A 20022-nucleotide genomic window follows, 5' to 3' on the forward strand; every position below is an offset into this window, starting at 1 on the left:
CGCTTGATGGTGCGGAGATGCGACGCGAAAGTAATTCATTTCCATTTAAATAAAATGAGTTAAATTAAGCAATAATTTATCTGTTTATAATAAATAATTAATTTTAATTAAAACATTAATTAATATTACAATTTTTCTGCAAATACAATAATTATTTTTTCTAATTTTACCACAATTATTAATACCAGATGGCGCTATGAGATTTTTATCGTAGTTCGCGTTCTTACCGCCATCTGATGTTTGCGATTGAAATTATTTCACTCACTATCTGAACAGGAAAAATAAATTTTAAATGTTTCCTTACAAATAACGTAAGAAATACACAAATAATAAGGATAATTATTATAAAAATAATTTAAACACGTTTATCACAATATTAATTTAATTTAAAAAATCCAGCAACGAGTTACTTAACTTTTCGGCAGCGTTTGGTTGCGTATCTGTTATGATATTTTATTTTAAAACTTTTTATATTTTTAAATTATAAAAAGCTTAATTTTCTGGGTAGGGATGGGTTTTTATAAAAAATTGTAAATGCTAATAACGAGTAAAATTATTAGTACTCGAAATTAAGATTTATATTCATTATGTTCAGAATTAAACAATTTTAATATATTTAATCATCATCATCATCATCATCGAGTATTTGGCAGCAAAATGCTGGAAGCTATCTACCTTCTGTCCATCATTGTCCAATTTTAAGTCACTTTGACCTCCTCTTTCCCTACTGAGCACAATACTTTTGTCAAAGCTCTTCCCCTTTAATTACATGTTAAATGGACCCCTTAAAAGGACTTAAAAATCCCGTAAATATTACTCACACGACTAGTAAGTAGGCTTATAAAAAATAATTCGTATGCCAATACCACTAAAAAGTCCGCGTAGACATTATAATGCAAATATAAACAAATGAAAAACACTTCACATGGAAAAAATGAGTCCTGAAGAAAGATTTTGCACTTGGAAATGCGGACGTTATTGAATCCATGGAAGAGGGCGAGTTCTACAAGTATTTAAGATTCCAACAGGCCAAACTAACAGAACATACACAAATAAAGCAAAGATTAATTAAAGAATACCAAAGTAGGTTAAATGCTATTCTCAGAACAGAGTTAAATGCAAAACACACAGTTAAAGCAATAAACACATATGTCATTCCAGTACTTACATATTCTTTTGGAGTTATACATTGGACTCACACAGATCTCGAGCAACTCCAAAGAAAAACAAGAACAACACTTACTAAGCATAAACATCATCATCCTAAATCCACCATAGAAAGATCAACCTTTCCACGTAAAGATGGCGGACGTGGCCTGTTTGACATAGTTAGAATAGGATAGGATGTTAAAGGAAAGGCCTGACTCAATGGTATAGCCTTGGGAAGGAAAGGGGGATAGGTATGGGTAGTAGAGAGTGGGGTGGAAATGAGGAGGAAAAGAGGGAGGAAAGGAGGGTTGTAGGGCGTCTGCCGGGAACTAAAGGGGATGCAACTGAAACAGAAGGGACCGCAAGCAGAAAATAAACAAATAAGAGGGTAAGACGCACCGTATTTTACCTTCACTACAAACAAATACGGACACTGCGAGAGTTTTTTTAAAAAGCAAGAATCATCACAGTTACTGCTATAACACACCATTAAATTTACACTCACAACATATGGACACGACACAACATATAAAAAGCATAGACACCATTAAGCAATCGTGGGCTCAAAAAACCCTCCATGGCAAGCATCCTTACATCCTGGCCCAGGATTCTGTTGACAAAACTGCGTCAAACAGCTGGTTAGCTCGGAGATGCCTCTTTGGGGAGACGGAAGGATTTATGATTGCCATACAGGATCAGGTCATAAATACTAAAAACTACAGAAAACACATACTCAAAGATACAACACTCACAAATGACACATGCAGAAAATGTCTCCTCATGCCAGAAACTATACAACACATCACTTCCGGTTGCAAGCTCTTGGTACAGACATAATCAAGTAGCAAATATAATACACCAAGAGCTTGCAAAGAAACACAAATTATTAGACATCCACGAACCATACTACAAATACATTTCACAGACAGTATTGGAAAACAACATGCACAAAATGTACTACGACAGAGCCATAATCACAGATAAAACAATTTACCACAACAGACCAGACATCACACTCATTGACAAACACAATAAAATCACATATATTATAGATATTATCCATTCCAAACACTCACAATGTACAAAACACATGCACTGAAAAAGTCAGCAAGTACTGTACATAGAACTTGCCCAGGAAATAAGGCATCTGTGGAGGATGGATAGGGTGCTTATTGTACCTGTCGTTCTCTCCTCTACAGCTGTCATACCACACACAAAAGCCTGGGCACATTACAATTGAATAGAAATACATACATCACACTACAGAAGGCCACTATATTGAATACACATCATATTGTGAAGAAATTCCTGAATACAGACACTGATACACTTTTTAAATTTTCGTTTTGGTTACTATGCCTTGACTTTGGTCCAGCGTAGTACACAGCCACCGGTGTTAACCGAGTATATCTAACATAACCAAACATATTATTATTATTATTATTAACTGCTGACACGTGGACGAAAGGAAAGGACAATTAGTTTAAATCGGTACAACCCCAGGCTTGCAGTTACAGCAGAGGCAATGGAACAGCTAGATAACGCGGTTCCATGTAGTGGGAACGAGGGACGTACATCTGTTTTTTTTTTCTTTGAACTCGAATAACTCTACCATAGTCTAACCGAAATTCGCCAAACTCTCACAATGTACAAAACTGCAAAAATCTGCATCTGCATCTGCAAAAATATGAACCAACTGTCTGACTTTATAATCCAGAAAACAGCACCCAAAAAATGTCAAAATGCTATATAATTTGATAACGAAATGTATTTTGACATTTTTGGTCAAAGAGACGAAAAGTCGACACTTTTATTTTTTAATATATCTTTTCTAAGCATTAATTATATTTTCCAGAAAACAATTTATGCGCATGGCAGGGTTTTATCAAGCATTGTAACACTAAAATCATCAAAATTTAACGTGGCAGTTGTTTTTTTTAAATCAGACACCAAAGTGGAAAAGTTATCGCAGTAATCTGGAATTCGCCCAGGGAAAAATTCTTGAAAATTCCGTAATCCTGTGTCTGCAGATGTATGGAAACCAAACAACATCCAAAACAAATGTCATAACAATGTTTACATACTCAACGAATTAATATAAAACGTTAATTATATAAAATAATTTATAATTAATAAATATGTTGACATGAAGTATATGCAATTAAATCAATCTCATTGCAATTTTAATTAGAATATGAGCAATTTATTATTTATTGTGACATCGTCACAATGCTCTCGATTTTAGTGGTATGTTGCCCCAGTACATAATATTTATCCTCTTACAGTCATGCCATTTATCTAACTCCTTTCAGGGGAAAATTTTTGAACTAAATCCACGTGACTTCTTGAGTAGACTGGAAGTTCCTATAAAGTTAATCGAGGCCTACTAGTATAACATTTCAATATCTAATCTCGGCTTTCATCAGTCTCCGTTCTCGAGATTAAGGAAGATAGACAGTGCAAATTCATAAGTCTACAATTTTCCACATTTATATGCAAAAATTTGTGTGTATATCCTATTAATACATATAACTCAAGTTGTTTGGAGTCCTCAAATTAAGCGCAAGCCTCTGTGAACAATAATTGGAGGCTATAAATTGAATTTAATTGTACTGTATTAGAAAACTGAGCTTGATATGACTAAAAGCAAATATTGTCAAGTCTCAGATAAAAATTATGTACAGTACATTTATTTTATTAGCGAGGTTGCTACCGAAGTTTTCAACGCGAAAACGTGTACGTCGGACGTTCAGCGCTGCCTTTCTGTAAGCTTAGAAGTTTGACAATAACGTTTGGAACATCGAGCACGATTCCACTGACGTTCCAAACGACATTGTCAAACTTCTAGGCTTATAGAAAGGCGGCGCTGAACGCCCGACGTACACGTTTTCGCGTTGATAACGTCGGCCGCAACCTCGCTATTAAACTTGTAAATATTTATAAAACTGATAATATGTGACTTTTAAAAACATTTTAATGCTATACATTTATTGAAAATTTCTGAAATTTTGCAGGGAGGACTGTTTATAAGGGGATTGATGCTATTCGATTTTTGTGGTAAAAAATCGAAGGCGTAGAAAGTTAAAGTCGTGTGTCACGGTAGAACTTTACTGGAGGACATTTTAGCTTGTGTTCTTTTCTTAAAAGAAACAATAGTTATATAATGATGCAAGTACTCCTTCAGTAAAATTATTATGCAGTATATTTTAGCACTGATAAAATAATTTTGCTTTTTATAGTTATAAGAAACTTATATAATTGTTTTTTAATTATTATTTAACAATGTTAAGTTATGTAGGTAATATATGTAGGTCAATTTTATGCAACAAATCGGTATGAAACTAATGATATTGAAACTATTTCGCTTTATATAATATGTCATAAAATATAATATTTTGTTTGGTACAAAATTTATAACACATTCTTTCCACGCCTTCGATTTTTTACCACAAAAATCGAATAGCATCAATCCCCTTATAAACAGTCCTCCCTGCAAAATTTCAGAAATTTTCAATAAATGTATAGCATTAATATGTTTTTAAAAGTCACATATTATCAGTTTTATAAATATTTACAAGTTTAATAGCGAGGTTGCGGCCGACGTTATCAACGCGAAAACGTGTACGTCGGGCGTTCAGCGCCGCCTTTCTATAAGCCTAGAAGTTTGACAATGTCGTTTGGAACGTCAGTGGAATCGTGCTCGATGTTCCAAACGTTATTGTCAAACTTCTAAGCTTACAGAAAGGCAGCGCTGAACGTCCGACGTACACGTTTTCGCGTTGAAAACTTCGGTAGCAACCTCGCTAATAAAATAAATGTACTGTACATAATTTTTATCTGAGACTTGACAATATTTGCTTTTAGTCATATCAAGCTCAGTTTTCTAATACAGTACAATTAAATTCAATTATAACTTTACAAGTTAGAAAGTCATAATTGACTTTTGTATAATAAACTTAAACTGTATATTAATAGGCCTATAGTTGAATGCTTATAAGAAGAATCGTCTATATAAATTTTTAAGATATTTTCTTGTTTTGCTGTTCTATTTATGAAAATTATTTAGGAATAGGCTACTGTAAATGATGATGATGATGACGACGATGGAAACATTTTGTAATTTATTAAAAATAAACTAAAGTATTTTATGTACAAATTATTTTGTATGAAGATCGTTTTTATCGAATTGAATATTGTAATAAAGAAAACACGTATTTACTATAAAAAAAAATCCACGTACAGTAAAACCTGTCAAAAACGGCACCTGAATAAAACGGAAGAAATTCTTCGGAACAGAGCGATTTTGTGTTAAAAAAGCTGTTTGAAACGGAAACCTGCCAAACCGGCACCGTGCGATTCTGGTTTACAAAGATTTTACTGTATTGGCTTTTATAAAAAAAAAATATACATTTAAATAGAGTTTTAGTATTTTGTAATGCACTATATAATTCTTTTTATCATAGAAATGACAGAGTAACTTTTCAGTCTTTCTCGTTGAAGGAATTCTGTTTTCAAAAGCTAGTGGAGTCATTAAATTTATTATGCAGTTTTAAATCTCTCGGAAATTCTAAATCAACCTCAACATCACCGTCTGAATCTAATAAATCATAGACACTTTCGAACCTTTGGTTCAATCGTAGAGAGTCTAACTCATCAGAATCCATCCATTTAAAGTCTTTTTGAGGCAATTTTTGAGCTAGAGCCCAGCCATAAACATTGTTAGCATCTAAATAGATTAATTAATGAGAATCATCTGCTTTTGAGTATCTATTGGAACACTGACTAATTCCACCCCATATTCCTTTTTCAAAGAACAATTTTTCTCGAGAGGAACCCGTAAATGTTTGGCTTCTCTGTAAGTATGGTAAGCTATGCAAGGAAACAAACAACAGGCAGTAACAAAAGCATTTTGTATGAGTTACTTTTCAGAAATATCTCAAAACTAATCATTTTATTGTAAAAACTAATCGTTATAGAAATATTTAAACAGAATATAATTTCATCATCATCATAGTTTTCATCATTTATGTTATATTTTACATACAAATGGCTCACATAGTAACAAACATGTTAAAAATTTCATTGTAGGATTTCTGATAATACATATTAAAACTCCTTTACAATTTATTTATATTTTATAGAAACAGATCTACTTCTCATTGTTGTAGTGAATTAACTTCCATTCAAATTCAGAGATTTATGTTTCTTCTTTCCATCTGTGATGATGGTAATATAAATGTGAATGCATATACAGGCATATAGAAAGTCTGGAACCATAAAAGAAACTCATTCACAAAGAATATTCAGCATACATTTTCAAATAATATGCTCAACACTTTCCCTTCTACTGAGGCATCTTTGCTGATGAAGTATCATGTTTATGCAAATTGTGTTGAAGATCTTCCCGACTGTAGATCACCTTCAATTGATGTTAAGGCAAGGCTCCTTGTTCCATTCCATTGCCATCTTCTACTTATTTGTATAGTACTATGCTTGCTAATTCGAGAAGCTTTTATTTTTGTTGAACAATATTATTTCTGTACTTAAATAAACAAGATAAAGATTGTCTTGATCTTTCTAATTGCCATAATTATGGAAAGTATGGTTATCAGTTCGGCCATGATGATGATGATTACGCTAAATGAATTTGTTATATAAAAATATTGTCTGTATATAAATTTACTGTACAGGTATACCTCGACTTACGTCCCTCTCGAGTTACGTCGTTCCCGATTATACGTCGTTTGTCAAAAAAGTATATGGAAAAATAAAATTCAAGTTTAAGTCATTTTATTCGACTTTACATCCGTCCGCCACAAATATTGAAGTCGTAATATGACTAGAAAAGCGTTAAAAGCACATAAAATCATATTAAAATATGTATATTTACAGTAAATGTTAATATAATCATCATAAATCCTAAAGAATGAAACATGAAAACATCTGTGTTTCTGTGTTGTCGTCTTATTTAGCAGTCTTTAAGTGCTCATTATTGGTGTTTAGTTATGATGTAAGTCGAAACTACGGCTTACGTCGTAACTACACAAGTAAATTCGACTTATGTCGTTTTTCGACTTACGTCGCCTCTCCTGGAACCAATTACCGATGTAAGTCGAGGTATACCTGTATTTTTAAAATGACATATGTTATCAAATAAACTTTAAAAATAATTTTTTTTTTTCATAAATCTGCTGAATCAATTTATTATATGCTATAAAAATTACATAAATAAATTATTTAAATGATTTTATAAAGATAACATATTAAATAAGTATATAATAAGTAATCAACGAATGGTAGCATATAGCGGAACAAAAGCATTTTTCAAAATATGTATCGATCCTAAATGTGTTGAATGAGTAGAACACAAGAATTGTAATCTGTCCGAGATAACCATTTGAGGTACGGATTCCTTTGGGGTCGTAAGTTTTATCGTTTGCTCGCAATGCCGTATTTGTTCCGTCGTAAGAGATGTCGGATAACCAATATTATCGGTTTCTTTCCTGAACTTAATCCAAGAACGAATGGCTTCTTCTTTATGATTAAGAAAGGCCATAAGCAAGGAAGAATTGTAGGCTGCATCAGTATTTTCTGTAAGAAAATTTGTTTTATTGATATTTTTTAAAAATCTACTGAAAGTGAAGTAGGTGACCGAGCTAATTATGGTGGGAGCAAGTGGATGAGTATGAAGGTGCATTATGAGCATAAGAGATGTGTGAAAGCATACTACAGAAGAGATGAAGCAAAGATGGAAGGATGTTGAGAAATCTGATAAATGGATGAGCAATCCCTCTTTTGCCCGCTGCACCTTTTCTAGGAAATGTGTACGATATATATAAAGTTTATTATCTGAATCAAACTCATATAGAGGTTTTTAAAAAATTAAATCATTGCAGCTTTTGTTAAATAATCTAAAGTACATTTAAAGAAATATAAATATTTAGAAATACTCATACCTGAAAAACAGGAAAGAGATATTCGAAAGAGTTGCATTGCTTCCTCATAACGATATTTCAACACGCACTGTACGCCAAGGTTGTTAAACACTTGAGATCTTAGACACATAATTGCTAAATTTTCCCTTGGTTCTTCATTATTTCCTTCTTTTTTCTCAATTTCTAAATATAAATAGTTATTATGATTAATGTGTAAAGTTTACATGTAAATTCTACATGTTATATATGGCATGTAAGCATGCCATATATAATTTTAGATATTCTAACCCCAATTTTTAGACAATGAGATGTTTTACTTTCAGATTTTCAAGCCTCTCAATTCTAAAGAAGGATTGAAAGTCTCAGAAGTTTGTAAGGTAACTTTATGATCGACTTCTCCAATTAGGAAAGATTTACAGGAATTTTGAGACTGGAAATTCCATTACAAATGTTAAATTTTAATCCAACAAACAGATTATACTTACCATCAATTTTTATTCGTTTTGCACAATTGTATATTCTGTGTGTACTTAGGCAGGATTTTGCCTGTAGGATGATGCGTAACCTTTAATAAAAAAGAAAATATATATTAAGTGTATTGTGTGCGAGTAAATAAAATCTGTATCTTATTTAACACACAAGTGATGATAAACTATAAGTATGGAAATTTCAATTTTGTATTATAAATAAATTTCTATTTTGTTAAATTCTCATAAAATATAGATTTTTCTTTTTATGTGAAAATATCAGAATTTATTCCGTGAAAAGTAAACTTAAAATCATTCAAATATTACTTAATGTATACATCTTCTGTTAATTTTGCCCAGTTTTTTTTTTCCTTTTAAGGAACAAGTAACTTAAAATAATACCAAAATCATCAAAATTACTTTAAAGGAATCAATTATTATTCGCTAATGAAATTTCCAAAGTTCCTTTGCTTTATCATTAGATCACTGATTCAAAGTTTGTTCTTTTATTCTTATCTGCAGGATAAAAACAGTTTAAATTTCAAATTAATCTGAAGATGAAGCAAAAAAGTTCTTTAAACCGTTATCTGCCAGTAGGATAAACTGACTGCTTCAAAGTCAATTTGATGATATATGTCTAAAAATAGCTTACACTTGATGATAAATTAACTTAAAATGGCCTATTTAAACTTCTGCTTAAATGATGCTATGATCCTCGACATACTAAAAAGAAACATACTGGCATAATAAATTAAAATGACATATTACAAACTTCAAACTGTGACATCCATCATCATGGATCCTTTTATCAGTTCTTAAATAATCATCTTTATTTTTAGAACTGATAAAGAGTTCTCTGATATAAATTTCAGTTTGAAAGTACAAGGAAATTGAGTTTCATTGTAATAGCTTGTTGATTTTGCATGTGCTGTACAAGGTATATTCAGTCTCCAATAAAGCAGTTTGAGGTTTGTAATATGGATGAATTGGAGTATTGGCTATGTAACTTTTTAATTAAAAATGAATTTTAAACTCAGAATAATGTAAAATGAGCTTGTATATAACATAGAAACTGATGAATATTACGTAAAATTGTATATGGGTAATTCTCGACGTATGCAGATTTGTTCAATCGGTACAGGTTTTGGTTAGCACAGGTTGAAAAATTCAATGTTTCCAACTTGGCAGAGCACAGAGAAAGCAACATTAAATTGACCCCTCCTCTCCAATAAACTGAACCATAGTTTTCTTAGTGCAGTGTTCTTATTTGAATAGTTTAATTTCTATTTTTGCATTTAGCGTAATTTCTGCAAACATTTCTCTTTTCATTCTTCAGCTTTTACAGAAAATTGAGAAAAAATAAAGAAAACAACTATGCAGATGATGCTTGATAAATACTTTTTTTGGTTTTTAAATTTTAAATTTGATTTCTGCATTTTCCATCTAAGTGAAAATAAATATAAATTTATGATTTTAGATGACAGCTTAATGACCTAATTCAAGAATTAATTCATTTTTCACTGATTGATAACTTTGATGATACTTATGGAATAAATTAACCATGTATATTGAAGGTTTGTGTATTGTATTTGGATGATATTCACACGATATTACAGTTATGAGATCACTCTCAATGATTTTGTGTCTCGTAATAATTATTTTTGAATTTTCATACATAAAATGGAAAATAATATCAATCACTATATTAAATTTTGTTTTGTAAGCTACATCATCTTATAATAAATACAAATATTTATAAAATGAATGAATCATAAGAGGGAAAGTTACAGAATATAGATGTTTTCTTCAGTTCATAACTAAAAGAGCAAGTTATTAAGTATCTGTATCAATTTAATAACAAGATTTTTAAATATAAAATTACTTAAATAAAAGTGAATTACCTTTTAAGATCAAACAATGCATGTTCTTTATCATTTAAATGATAATAAGCAGATGATCTCATCATTAATGAAATTACATCAGATGATGTATTCTCTAATATCCTAATTACTTTATCATCATCGATGCATAAAGTTTCAAATTGTTTTTTAGAATCTGCATAACTGGAAGCTTCGGAATTAGAAATATTTTCTTTCAACAAATCGTCTTTAGAAGAATAATCTTCAATTAATTTACTACATATTTCAATGCATCTTTTGTAATTTTTAGAATGCAAATGAGCATATGCCGCTTGATGATAAATATTTGAAAGTTGAAAGAAGAAATCACTAGATGCTCTGTAACACTATAAAATAAATTACTTTGAAATTAAACTGTATATAAATAGCTTAAAATACTAAGTTTAAGACAACGAATCAAATCTCAACAATTAATCTTTTATTTGTAATTATATACTAGATCAGTGGTTCTCAACCGACATTCTACAAACTTGCCTTGAGTGTTCCATTAATATAAAAAGACTTCAATGTTTTTATTGTAAATTTATTCCAAAGTTCAACAACATATTACTTTATTTGTAAACAATTCCATATTTCTATTTTATTCAATACAAAAAAATTTATTAGTTTATTGCTTCATTGTTTTGCAAAACAATAAAAATAAAATTGCTTATTGATTTTTGAATGTATTGATACTGTATCGATACATTCATATATTTTTTACTGCTCCACATAATAAAAAGTAATGAATGATGTTCCTCAGAACAGTTGAGAACCACTGTACTAGATTACTGGATGAAAGGTTTACTGCAAGATTTAAAGAGAAGGCCCTGTGATCCATTGTGAGAAACACTTAAATCTTACACATCTATTTATTCCACTTGAAGGATTATATTTGAAGTGTTTACTTGCAAGTAAGCTTTTCATTTGTTCACACTATAAACAAATTTAAAGATGATAAAAAAGTTGCCATAGCACAAACAAACCTGATTATCATTCTTCTCTTCTAAGACCGCTAACAAATATGTAAACCATTCTGCTGATTTTTCATATTGTTCTCTTTCTAAAAGATGTTTAGCTATCATATACAGTGATTCTACATGAGTTACATCTGCATTGTAAGGACAGGGATGTTGAATTTGATTTGCTGTAGCCTGTAAAGTTAATTATATTATGAACTTGATTAGCATGGAAAATTTACGTGTGTTTTTTTACAATTATATAATCCAAAATTACAAATAAAATAGAATGTTTTAAAGTTTAAACAGAAATTAACCTTAACTAGAAGCTGCAAAGATTGAATCTCCTGATCAGGTTGTTTTAATAAATGAAACTCGACAAAAATATTTTTTAATGATAAATAAAATGTTTCGTCTTCGTCAATTGCTTGACTGAACCATTCCATGGCCACATGATGTTTATTCTGTAATATTAAAAATAAAATTGTTTTAATTGCATTTATAGACATAATATTACATAAAAATATTTCTTAGTTATCAAATGCTTGAGAAAACAAATTGATTGTTATGAGAAGTTTAAGTAAAGATGTGGATAGATACTTAAAGGAAATGCATCCCACATTTAAAGTGAACTGAGAGATAGAGGAGAAGATATTATCGCCTGATATTCCCGATTCTTAAAATGTTTTCTGGATGAAGATGATCAAATATATGTATCAAAACTTAAGGATGAATGCAATTGTTAGGGATGCTAGCTAGCAACATTTCAAAGGGCTGTAATGTGTTCCAGGCATACTGCAGGAGGTTGCCCTCACTCTATTATTGCACATAGAGACTGATATTTAATGGTAGCAGCGAGGCACAATTGATGTAGCAAGGCCAATCAGCTTGTAAGTTGCTGCCATTCTAGTACAGGAGCAAGAATATCCCACTAAACTGTGGCTTGCAGCTGCAAAAAGTAAGGCTATATGCTCAAAAGCCTATTGTCTGTGTACCTTTATCCAGAGAGCATTATAGTGTGTTTGCAGTGGTGTAAAATACAGGTTATTATGGAGACGTCTAGTCATTCAGTGATAAGAATGTTTGAAGAAAGGCAACATCATAAATTTGAAAAATGAATGAATTAAATAATAGCTATACAATAAGCTAAACCAAGAGGAGCTCATTTGTTGGGACAAACATTAAATGAATAAAACAATTTCAGTTTAAATTTATTCTAATCTAAATTGTTAATAGCTTCATTTTAAGAAACTTAAGGTTATAGAAAATGTAATAAACTTTATTTTATTTATTTATAATTTCTACATTGACTAATGCTATAAAGCAGTTGTGAGAATTGAACATTGTTGTAATAATTTAAATAAAAATGAGATAAAATTTAGTATTAAGAGGAATTTGGAGAAAAACTTAAAATTGCATTAAAGATATTACACACTAAGATTTTAGATATGGTTAATTTCTAATAGATTAAGTTAGCGCATTCAGCAATAAAACTTATAATGTCCATAATACATTAGCATCTACAGGATGGGTGGAAAGTAACTATGCATTGAGAAATCACTATAATTTCTATATTTCTAACACAAAGATAATGAAAATTATTTGACACGCATCTTATTAAATGAAAATACGGATGCATAACTCAACATTCAATGTAGACACTGGCACCATCTACCAACCTCCTCAAACCACCAGGAATGGAATTGTGAGAAATCTGGTAATTTAGGTAATTAAATTACCTTTCACTTGTCGTAAAAGGTCAGAGAGGTCAGAAATGACACACATCTCTTTTGATGACTACATCAATGTGTCAATTGAAGGCAGATTAACTATAAACAATTGTTACACAAGTTGTAAGACAAAACTTAACCTTCTGACCCCTCGATCGGTGGTTATGAGTAATAATCCTCCTAACAGTCCTAAAAAGGTAATAATACATTTGACTAAACGTTAGATTCTTGATCAACAATCATTAGTCACAAATCGAACTTATAATCCCTTACATCACCTGATGTATTAGTCAGCTTCCGTTAAATCGGATATAAAAAGGAACTGAATGCAGTCCTCAGGCGGCCATCAAGAGAAGACTCTACAGAAGACGTCAACCCGTCCCCCTGGCCTGCCATACACGACAGCAGACATCCTCAAGACACAGGACCCTCTGGTCCACCTCCGCCATAACCTCCGATGGTCCACCTAGATCCACAAAGGTCTTGCAACCAATGCATAAATCGGATCTATGAACAGTGAGAAATTATCCAGAGGTACTGAAATAGTTTGAAAGCTCTCTCTTGCTCTCTCTAACCAAATAGTTTATAAGTTAACTAGTAGTAATGTTCATCCAAAGAATGCGCCGAATAGACTCTTAGATTGTCACGCGGTTTATATCTTGTATCGTTTATTGTGCATATCTATATTAGGCTATAACTTTGTAACCTCCTGTATCTTAGTTTAGAGATATTAAATAGTTGTTATGTTTAAGTTAAACCTGTCTCTTCCTTGAGTACGGACACCTTGTCCCCACTTCACCAACCCCCCCTACTCCAACAGCCCTCCAACGACCATCCCAGACAAGAGCCGCCGATAAGTGAAGTCTAGCCCACAGCTAACCCCCTTGATTCTCACAGAATTCACAGCCTTCTGCAGGAAGTCATGTAGAATGTTGGTGATAACATCTCAAATCCATACGTCCAATTCTTCCAGTGTTCAAGATTTCATTTGGTACACCTCCTCCATTGTCCAGCCCCAGAGGAAAAAGTCACAGGGTATGAGGTCTGGACTTACCTCATGAATGGCTTCCAAGAAATCCAGATCTCATCATGCCTATGGGGTGGGCAAAGGAGGTGTACTGAACAAAACCTCAAATTCCTGCAGAAGGTTGCTTGATAGAGTTGGTAGATGGTGCCAGTGTCTACAGTGAATGTTAAGGTATTCAACTGAATTTATGTTTAATAAAGTACAAATAATTTTCATCATCTTTGCGTTAGAAGTATAGAAATTATAACGATTTCTCAATGCCTACTTATTTTCCGCCCATCCTGTAGATTTGTATATATCGTCTGTGATATATGGTGTAGAAAAGTGTACAGTACTTTTTACAATATAATCAGGGTGCTATACATTAGAGAAGAAGAGATGCTGAATTAGATTTAACACAACACGATGGCTTAATGCCTATTTCTAATCGAAATTGCTTAACATCTGATTAATTATTAATCAGCATCATATTAACGTGATAAGCATCTGACTTTAATGTTTTGATTAATAAAAGAGACTATAAACATGTTAAAGTTTTAAAACATACTTAAAATTACATGTATTTAGACACAAATATTTGTTGTAACAATGTTTTATTCACTTAGAACATTTATAATAGTTTAGTTAAAGCATTTCTACCTAATTTATATATCAAAGAATCATTAAAATTAAAAGTTTAATAAATCTTATAATGGTTTGTTTGTATATGGCAATGTAATATGGGTGATTTGCTAAAGGATGATGCCTCTCAGGAGGACTTTCTATGAAAAACTGAACCCTATTTAGGTGTTAGAAATATGAAGGAAACCCAGAACTCCACATGGCCAGCCCACTGACGAGGCACAAACTCTCAACCAACTATCTGTGTTCAAAGGTTTCATCCACTCAAGAATAAACCTGATAATAGAAAGTGTTGTAAATATAACAGTGAAAGCTTAACAAACACTTTGAAATGTTCATATAAAATCTTTATAAATAATAATATATTTTTAAAGTTAAATCTCTTAAAGCTATGTATCTATAATAATATAATATAATATAATAATAATATATAATATAGTATAATATTTTCTTTACCATATCCGAGAAACAGCATCCAAGAAGATTACATATTCTTGCTTTCAGCCGATTTTCAATGCAATTATATTGATTTTTCCACACTTTGTGAGCAATATTTACAGCTTCAGATATTTTTCCTACTTTGTAGGAAGAAACAGCTATTTAAAATTTAAAATTTATATATTAAAATTCATTATGAAATTTTTATCCTAAATATAAAGAAATAAGCTATTAAAAGAAAAATTATATCTTTACAATAATAACCTTTTAAGTATTGAAGAAATGGAATATTGCTTAAGTGATTCAAACGTTTGCACGCCTTCATTGATTTCTCGAAATTATCATTCATCGAGAGGCAGTAGACATAAGTAACTCCGATGATGTCTTGCCATTGTGTAATGGGCAGAGTACTGCTTGATGTCTTCCAATAAAATTTAACTGCTTCTTCCTTTATGAAAATTAAAATGGAATCTTAAATAGTACAGTTTAATTAAATACATTTTTTGAATATTTAGATTAATGTATTTATTTATTTTTATCTGAATATCTGATTTAGTTTGAACAAGAATAAAAGCAAAAAGAAGGGAAAAAGTTCCATGTATTGATTTTTCTAAACACTCTCAAAAGCTGGAACAGTTGTTAGAAACACTGCAACCCCCTTTTACCTACTCCAGCGCAACAAAATTTAATGGAAGTACAAATATTTTCAGCTACTTCTAGAGCCTTCATCAGGCAAAAGAACCATTTTTCAGTTGAAGATAACTTATTCAATGTAAAAAAATGGCTCGCTCACCTGAAGGCCCCTGAAAGTAGCTAAAAACATTTGTGCTTCTATTAAATTTTATTGTGCTGGAGAAGGTATGAATGGTGTGCAGTGTTTTTAGTATGTTAGTGTCTGTTTCATTTCATATCTCAGGATGAGGTAAAGATAAAGAAATGAAGTTTAGCATAACTTTTAATATAAGAGACATTGATGCTATTAAATTTTGGAGTACAGATCTTCAGGAGATTGGAACATAGAGGGGATCATGTATTATAGTGTTTTTTAAATGGAGATTTTTAACATAATTTAACAAAATTATTCCCTCTAAGCTTTTGTTATTATTTAAATTTTATATGCTAGTTCAAATAAAATTATTGGACTTCCTAATGTTACCCTTAATTTCCTTCTTTAATATTATTTGTTAAACAAATATGTGCCATCTCACTCCACTAGACACTACCCTTAATTTCCTGTTTTAGGCCAGGAAAGTTGAGCAAGAACCTTTGCCAGCTTTTAACTACCACTTAAGATTCAAGCCAATTCATCTTTAGTGATGCCAATGTATTTTTGACTTCTTAGGATATAGAAAGTCTGAAAAACCAAGTAAAAACTCTTTTCATTAACTAACAAAGTCATAACTTTACATTAAATATTTGCATGACTTTTTAAGCTTCAAAAACATTTGTGTAGTGTTAAATTAAGATTTATTCAGCTTTTTACTTTGGTCTTGAGACTTGATTGTTCTTGAAAGATGGAATAGAACAATTAGATCATTCATTTAGTTTAGATATCTGCTCTTCTTTCTACTGAAATTAAATGTATGACATCCACGTTGCTTTTAGTACGTGAAAATAATACCATTAACTATATATAACATGTTAAAAATGATTATTACTGTAGTACAACATTTAGTAATAAAACATTTCTAAATGTTGTACTACAGTTTTCAGATGCAACATCTCAGTTACTACACAAACATACAGTATGTTTCACAAATATTGGCTGGGCTATGATGTGAAGTGGCAGGGATAAGCCTATATGAAGGATACAAGTTATATGAACTTAACAGGTTCTAAACCATATCTCAGGCTGCTGTGACAGACACTTTCAGGTAATGAACAGTTCTTGGTAAAGATTAACTTATATGAAATGTAAAACTGTACAACTTTCAATATCTTAACTGTTTATGGCAGATGGCCAAGTTAGCAACCTACTGCTCCGGGGACCCTGGATAAAATCTGGATAGGTTGAAAAACCCCAGGAACTTTTTGGAATGATTCGTCTGGATACGTTGGCACATGTCCCTCATGATTTGGCTATCTCATACTGAGTCTAGCCAAACTCATAAAGGGCTTGTTAAAAAGCAGCTTTCAAATGCACACAGGGAAAAGAGTATTAAAAAAAATGTTTGTAGCATTGGCTCTTCATTTCTTTCTTTGAGTGGCACTGGTTTTTATACCTAAAATTTCTTGCTTGCGTGTTACTTGTTTGATAATTTATATAAATCAAATAAAATTTAGAATTTACTTAATACTTAAATAATTAATTAATAGTTAAATATTGATGAATAAAAAATTTAGACAATTTCTTTTTATATTTAAAAATTATAAATTTACATCTGCTTACTTCTTCAACATCACCCTCATCATCAGACATGCAATTTTTTAATAATGAGGTTACAGATTTCAATAATAACGAAGCATTTTTAACATCTGAATGTTGTATAAGGAACCAAGCAATGGTGCAGAAAAATAACAATGCTATTTTCTTAAGGTCTTTCAACTCTGAAATTAAGAAAAACTTTAAATTCAAGCTTAAATATGAAGCTCAAGCTTGCTAAATATTTACCATTTAAATGATGTCCAATTCCTTGTATAAATGAGAGAGCAGTAGTAACATCAACTAAATCTGAAGTTGGTTTTATAGCAGTTGCTACATAAAATACTGTTTAAAAAATGGAATTTAATGCCCATATCTATTTCAATTTACTGTTTCAAAAATTAATAATGAACAGTCAGCAATAACTAGACTTTTTGAGACTACTATGAGCCCATCTTCCAGTACAATAAGTTATAGTAAGAATTTTTTATCCCGGTGAAACGGCGTTTTATATTTTCTTTCTTGCACAGACACAATGTAGTGACGAACTTAAACACTAAGCAAATTTTTCATCTTTTATTCAGTTAGGACGCTTTCTACATAACGCGTTTTGGGCTCCTGACCCTCATCAGCCAACTAAACAATAAATATACAAATCTGATAATGCAACAATATGCAAGGAAACTATACACTAAATAAACACAATAAACTATAAAAAAAACATACCTTAAATATTATCGCATTATCAGATTTGTATATTTATTATTTTGTTGGTTGATGAGGGGCAGGAACCCGAAACGTAGAAAGCGTCCTAACTGAATAAAAGATGAAAAATTTGCCTAGTGTTTAAGTTCGTCACTACATTGTGTCTGTGCAAGAAAGTTTTAAGAAGTTATCTGAAGATGGAACAGAACAGTATAGAAAACATTAAGTTTTTAAAGTCTAACTTCCTTAATTTATTTTAGACTGTTCACAGTATAAATGCAGCTCTAAACAAGGCAGTTGGAAAATTATCAGAGCTGTAGACTATAACCATAGGAGTAAAAATCAAAGTAATTGATGGTCTACATGTGATGTTTTATGAGATATAGCTTCCTGAAATCATCATCTAAAATTTTGAAGACCCTCAAAAATGGGGTAAAATTTTAAAATGAAAAATCCACAACTATTTCTCAAAACAATGCTAAAAATCAATTGTTTTCAGCTTTACTAGAGATGGCTAAAAGCTGTTAAAACACAAGAAATGCCATTGCACCAACTACTTTGACGCATGATTGGAGTTGTGCTGCATGCTCCATTAAGCCTATTGCATGTTTAACAAGCAGCCAGTCAAGATATTAGTGGGTTATATCCCACAAAGGGTCACACGTAGACCATCAGTTTCTTTGAAGTGTTTTACTTCTATAATAAAGAATAATTAGATATTGAAAATTGAATTGATAAACCACTTACACTGCTGTAAAGTTAGTGTTATTTGCTGCCATACTTCATTTTTACAAGAAGTCTTTATTTTACTTTCACCCTTCAACAGTAAGAAATTTAACCAATTGTGTATTATTATTATTTCCAAAATTATAGATTCTTTAGTTACAGGAACACCTAAAGATTTACAAATTAGTAACATGTAAAAGTATTAATATTACCTTAAATTCTTATAGATTACCTCTCACTTGAAAACAAAGATGTTGAAGTTGTTCTAATAGAACCAGATCATCTTTCTCTTCAGTTTGGTTATTATTTGCTACTGGTGTTAAACTTCTGTTTTCAACTAACTTGAATTATATATTTTTATAATTATTTAAGAATAATAATCTAAAAAGTTTACAAAATTAAAAAGTATATATATATATATATTTATTGAAATTAAACTATTTAGTACCAAATATAGTTTAAAATTTAAAATTATACAATTAAATTTGACAATAAGAACATATACTCACTAATAATTTACATAATAAAATATTATGCTGAACTGACCATTGGGTAAAAATTGAATTTGTTTTATTAACATTTAACTTTCTAAATCTGCCTGATGTGCTTTTTGAAGGAAAATTGTTCAATAATTCCTCCAAATATTGTAAACATTTAATATATTTCCCTTTCTTGAATTGCATTTCGTATTCTTTAAAATAGTTCTTGTCGTCTTCATCGCTGCTACTCATTTTAAATAATATAAAAATATCAAAACAGCTTTACTTTGTTTACAAACATAAATTACAACTGAACCGAACACGTGGTCAAAATTTCCCTCCTACCAAATTACAACGGAACACGTGGTCAAAATTTCCCTCCTACCAAATTGCGTTCGTAGAAAATTCGCCAATATCCTTTTTTTTTCTCTTTTTGAAACTTTTTACAATGTTTAAAATAAATAATGAATTAATAAATGAAATAAATATTAAAATTTATTTATTAATACTAATTCTTTATATAAAT

At 30.9% G+C, this 20022-nt stretch overlaps 1 protein-coding gene across 3 annotated transcripts; it reads right to left on the bottom strand.

The window, feature by feature from the left end:
* Positions 1 to 7370: 7370 nt before the first annotated feature.
* On the bottom strand, positions 7371 to 19860 carry LOC136984513 (uncharacterized). 3 transcript variants are annotated; one of them, XM_067281538.1, is made up of 13 exons: positions 19527 to 19860; positions 19250 to 19358; positions 19039 to 19185; positions 17836 to 17931; positions 17614 to 17771; positions 15489 to 15672; positions 15243 to 15361; positions 11726 to 11872; positions 11436 to 11603; positions 10453 to 10796; positions 8570 to 8649; positions 8106 to 8267; positions 7371 to 7740 (listed from the first exon to the last, which is right to left on the bottom strand). In XM_067281538.1, exons 1-13 carry the CDS (start codon positions 19746 to 19748, stop codon positions 7436 to 7438), a joined length of 2241 nt encoding a protein of 746 aa, XP_067137639.1. In that variant the 5' UTR covers positions 19749 to 19860; the 3' UTR covers positions 7371 to 7435. The 3 variants fall into 3 exon arrangements, with proteins under 3 accessions (XP_067137639.1, XP_067137631.1, XP_067137622.1); XM_067281530.1 differs by having other exon boundaries at positions 15243 to 15364; XM_067281521.1 differs by having other exon boundaries at positions 7373 to 7740; positions 15243 to 15382.
* Between the last annotated feature and the right edge of the window lie 162 nt (positions 19861 to 20022).

This window comes from Centruroides vittatus, unplaced genomic scaffold (genome assembly GCF_030686945.1).
Source record: "Centruroides vittatus isolate TY-2023 unplaced genomic scaffold, ASM3068694v2 contig_120, whole genome shotgun sequence".
In the NCBI taxonomy this organism is placed as follows: domain Eukaryota; kingdom Metazoa; phylum Arthropoda; class Arachnida; order Scorpiones; family Buthidae; genus Centruroides; species Centruroides vittatus.